This window comes from Engraulis encrasicolus, chromosome 18 (assembly GCF_034702125.1).
Source record: "Engraulis encrasicolus isolate BLACKSEA-1 chromosome 18, IST_EnEncr_1.0, whole genome shotgun sequence".
NCBI classification, from domain to species: domain Eukaryota; kingdom Metazoa; phylum Chordata; class Actinopteri; order Clupeiformes; family Engraulidae; genus Engraulis; species Engraulis encrasicolus.
Genome location: NC_085874.1, coordinates 14727228 through 14732227, shown reverse-complemented (window position 1 = coordinate 14732227; position 5000 = coordinate 14727228). Strand labels below are relative to the sequence as shown.

The following is a 5000-nucleotide window of genomic DNA, read 5'->3' as shown; positions in this document are numbered from 1 at the left end:
GAATCACCTGATAATTGAACACTCAAGACCAGCTGCTTATTAGAGTCACCTGTGTTGGAAGGAAACTGTGGCAGGGTTTTTACTTTCTGGACCAGGAATTGACACCTCTGATAATAGCGTCATTTTAAAAGAAGATGGCCCAAAAGCAATGTGATATCACAACTTCAGTCTCTTAATCTCCTCTCCTTTCCTCTCCTCTCCATTGTGTATTCACCTCTCCTCTCCTCTTCTCTCCTCTTCTCTCCTCTTCTCTCCTCTCCTCTCCTCTCCTCTCCTCTCCTCTCCTCTCCTCTTCTCTCCTCTTCTCTACTCTCCTCTCCTCTCCTCTCCTCTCCTCTCCTCTCCTCTCCTCTCCTCTCCATTGTGTATTCTCCTCTCCTCTCCTCTCCTCTCCTCTCCTCTCCTCTCCTCTCCATTGTGTATTCTCATCTCCTCTCCTCTATCCTCCTCTCCTCTCCTCTCCTCTCCTCTCCTCTCCTCTCCTCTCCTCTCCTCTCCTCTCCTCTCCATTGTGTATTCTCATCTCCTCTCCTCTATCCTCCTCTCCTCTCCTCTCCTCTCCTCTCCTTTCCTACCCTCTCCATTGTGTATTCTCCTCTCCTCTCCTCTCCTCTCCTCTCCTCTCCTCTCCTCTCCTCAGCACTTCAGCGGCCCACATCATAGTGCAGTTCACCCAGAGGCTGCTGGCCATGGAGGTGGTGGGCGTGCTGGCGGGGCCGGATGCCCACATGGCCGTAAGCGGGGCCTTCATCTTCGTCTGCCGCCAGATGTACCACACCTGCGAGGGCCTGCAGGCTCTGCGGCCCTACGGCCTGCACGGGTGCATCGCCGCCACCTGGAGGAAGGTAAGCGCACTGCAGTCTTCAGGGCTGGAACAGTGTTGATTTCTTGTGGGCAGGAAAGCTCACAGCTTTGACAGGGCCCGGGAGTCATCTGAACAAGTCATCAGTCATCTGAACAACCCCCCACCCCCTCACACTGAATACATACAATGTAATTATATAATGGGGACCCAATAAACCCCCCCACCCCACTCTCCCTGGGTCCGGGACAACTGACCCCTTTGTCCTGTCGGCTTCCCTATTTGTAAGTGTTTTTTTTTTTTTTGCACTACCAAGGTACAGTTAAGTTTAGTCGCATACACGTGACTCTGTGGGTCGATCTGTTGAAAACCGGTTTGTGACAAATGACAAAAGTCTGTTGACCTTGCATTTTACCTCTGTGTAAGAGGTCATGTTTTCGCATGTGTTTGGTTTGATTGCTTGTTTGTTGACAATGTAAAGCAAAGTTTTACCAGCTGAGTCACATTAAATTTCCTGGGGAAGGTTAGAAAGCGGACTATAAAACTGAACTTAAAAAATTATCTGATTTTGTTGATCTGTTTAGAAGATTCTTCATAACTGACAGATACTGTAAGACACAACTCCCTATCATGCAGCCAAGGTGGAGGTTAAAGGTCTTCTATTGCTGTGTATTTGATTTTGTTATGGTTGTTATGTGGAAGTTTATATTTAAACTTAACTTTGTAGGCACACTCTCCTATGAACAGATAGACACACCCCTCTTAATTACAAGGAACAATGGTAATGTACTTTTGAACCCAACATCCCTTGGAAAACCCTTTGCTATTTCCTTACAGCATATTCTCCCGATTTCATTATACATAACCTCACAATTTCCTTATAACATATAATCACTAACTATTTCCTTGAAATATGTCGGCCTGAGAGCAACCCTTTAACTCTGACAACAGACATATTTCTGGTATCTGCACTGAAATCTGATCCAGCAACTTAACAGGAAGTTTTACTCATTCACTCTAATTTTAGTGTCCGTTTTGTGCTTTGATCACGTCCCCTTTTGAAAGCAGTAGACATATTCATGCTCAGTGTGAAATTGCACCATACAGTGTCACAGCATCTTTTGGTCTAAGAAAACCTGACATAGCGAGCTGTTCCTCTCATGGAAGACAGGAACACTTGTCATCTTCTAATTGCGTCATAAGTACGTGTTTTTGTTTAATGTTTAATGTAACAGCTTTTAGGTGAGAAAAGCTGACGACAGTTGTCTCTTTTGGCATCAGCATTTGATGCAAAGTTTCCAAGTGGAATAAAATGAACCTCATACCGATGAGCTCCCTTTAAATTCATTTTGATGCAATGAAATCTTGGTTAAAAAAAATAAATGAATTGGTCAAAAGGAAGCTTGTCATTGTGTGGTTCATCTTGACCTCATTTTCAACTAAACTACATTTTGACCCACCTTGCGCTCGACTCAAATGGATGTATGTGAGATCTGACTGTGAAGTGTCAAAGTAGGGACACCATTCATAGTCTGTTATGGTATTCCACAACATGTTGTAAACAGGGGAAAGTCTGAACTCTGACAGTGTTGTCGTGTTACATAAGAGGGGAGGAGAGGTCTTGGGGTCATCTGCAGAGATTTGATGATGACACTCCCAAAGGGAGTCTCTCTCTCTCTCTCTCTCTCTCTCTCTCTCTCTCTCTCTCTCTCTCTCTCTCTCTCTCTCTCTCTCTCTCTCTCTCCATCTTTGTCTCTATGGTTAAGGGTTGTTCCTTATCAGATAATTGCTTTGTTTTATTGCGCACGTAGCTGTAGACGCTTGTCTTCTGTGGGAGGAACGAGGAAGTCATGACTTAGGTCAATTTCGAGGCGTAACTGAACTCACCTGCACCCCGAATGACTTTTCATCTTATGCAAAAGATTGAGAGTTTTCAGCAGTAAAAACGCAGAGAACAAAGTTTATGTGTGTACACTTTAGTATACGTATGTTATGCCCCTTTGAACCCAAACAGTCGTTGCAACAGCTGGATAACAGCCCTTGGGTGGCGATTTGGGCCCAATCACATGAGTTAACCCATTGATGCCTAAAGCACCTGCAAAAAAATGCCTGCTGAATGCCTAAGCCCTTGTTGGGAAAGTTGTCCTCAGCCTATAAAAACCTAAATATCTCAGCTTCTGATGCACATAAAAACATGAAATGAGTTGCATTTAAACCCTAAAACCCTCATCGTGCATTAGAATGTGTTCATCCATCTGTAACATACTCACGTTTTTATTTTAAAAAAGCTAAAATCTCCAGAGCCTGAATGCAGCATATGTCGCTCCAGGCACCAAAGGTCAAACAGCTATACGAGTAATCATGCTAAAATTGGTTAAAATAGCTCATCTATCCTACTAAATCCTTCATTTTTGAACATCTGTCAATATCACCGTCTTTTGTTTTGAATATTAGCTTGGCAAGCCAGACTATAACATGAATAGTACCCTGTAGTCTGTCTGTGAAGCTGTGAAACCAACAGTTGCTGTTCAGACTGTTTCAAACAGTTTAAGTGCACATAATAGGCCAGCATAGCCGTGTCATCCCCTTGCGTAGCCCTCTCCCAACAGCTCTCTAGATTAATCCAAACAGAAACACCCCTGATAGACACAGATAGTGGTGTGGTTGATAGGATAGTGTTTTGTCCTTTTGGATCAGATGATCTCCTCTGGTACTAGGCTAAAAACCATAAACCAAAAACCATGGATGACCAGCCAAGTGCGCACACTCCTTAGGGCCCGTGATGTAGCTTTCAGGTCTGGTGACAGAGTGCAATACAGCAGTGCTCGCGCCGACCTAAGAAGAGGCATCAAGGCAGCCAAAGCTGACCACAAAAGGCGGATTGAGGAGCAGCTGAACAACCCCCGGCAGATGTGGCAGAGTATTCAGTCCATCACTAATTATAGGGGACAGTCTGCGTCTCATGGAGATGGTGATGCAGCACTAGCGGAGGAGCTGAACAGCTTCTTTGCCCGCTTTGAAGCTCAGGCGCAGCATTCAGGCATACCACTCCAGCCCCTGCAACAACCCACTCCACACCTTAGCACCCCCCCACCCACTCTGGAGGTTGCGGCTGATGACGTGAAGCGAGTGCTTCGTGCTGTGAACCCGAGGAAAGCAACAGGCCCGGATGGTGTACCAGGTAAGGTGCTCAAGGCATGTGCGGCCCAACTAGCACCAGTCTTCACTGACATTTTCAACCTGTCACTGAAACAAGCCACCATCCCAGCCTGCTTGAAATCTGCCACCATCATACCTGTTCCAAAGAAGGCATCTACTACCACCCTCAATGACTTTCGCCCTGTTGCACTCACTCCAGTCATCACCAAGTGCTTTGAAAAACTTGTGCTGAGGCATATAAAGGCCTGTCTCCCCCCAACCCTAGACCCTCATCAGTTTGCATACCGGGCAAACAGATCCACTGAGGATGCAATAGCCATTGCTCTCCACTCTGCACTGAGTCACCTGGAAAGACAAGGAAGCTACGTCAGGATGCTCTTTCATCGATTATAGCTCAGCTTTTTAAACACCATCATTCCTGACATCCTAATCCCCAAGCTGAGACATCTAGGACTTCCATCATCCACATGCTCCTGGATCAAAGACTTCCTTATTAATCGTCCCCAACAGGTGAAACTAGGTCACCATCTCTCAACCACCCGCACCCTCAGCACCGGCTCGCCCCAAGGATGTGTGTTGAGCCCACTACTCTACTCTACTCTACAGTATTGACTGTAGCCCCATCCACCCAGAGAACATCATTGTCAAATTTGCAGATGACACAAACAGTGGTGGGGCTGATAACCGAGGGGAAAGGAGGAGGCCTACAGGGATGAGGTCCTGAAACTTGGAGAGTGGTGTGCATCCAACAACCTGGCCCTGAACATCTCCAAGACAAAGGAGCTCATCCTGGACTTCCGGCGGAACAAAGATACTCCTGGCCCCCTGTACATCAATGGAGAACGTGTAGAGCAAGTGAGCTCATTTAAATTCCTAGGTGTACACATCTCCGCTGATCTCTCCTGGTCGACTAACACCTCGGCTCTGGTAAAAAAGGCCCAGCAGCGATTGCACTTCCTCAGAGTACTCAAGAAAGACAGTTTAGACTCAAGCTTGCTGGTGACCTTTTACCGTTCCACCATAGAGAGCCTGCTGACCT

The 5000-nt window shown here is 46.3% G+C and overlaps 1 protein-coding gene across 2 annotated transcripts in view; it reads left to right on the top strand.

Annotated features, from left to right (window-relative positions):
* Positions 1–5000, top strand: part of tbc1d32 (TBC1 domain family, member 32) — a 92148-nt gene that overhangs the window by 25113 nt on the left and 62035 nt on the right. For both annotated transcript variants that reach the window (XM_063223081.1, XM_063223080.1), the window contains exon 17: positions 641–845. In XM_063223081.1, the coding sequence (XP_063079151.1) occupies positions 641–845 (205 nt within the window). The remainder of the gene's footprint in view (positions 1–640; positions 846–5000) is intronic.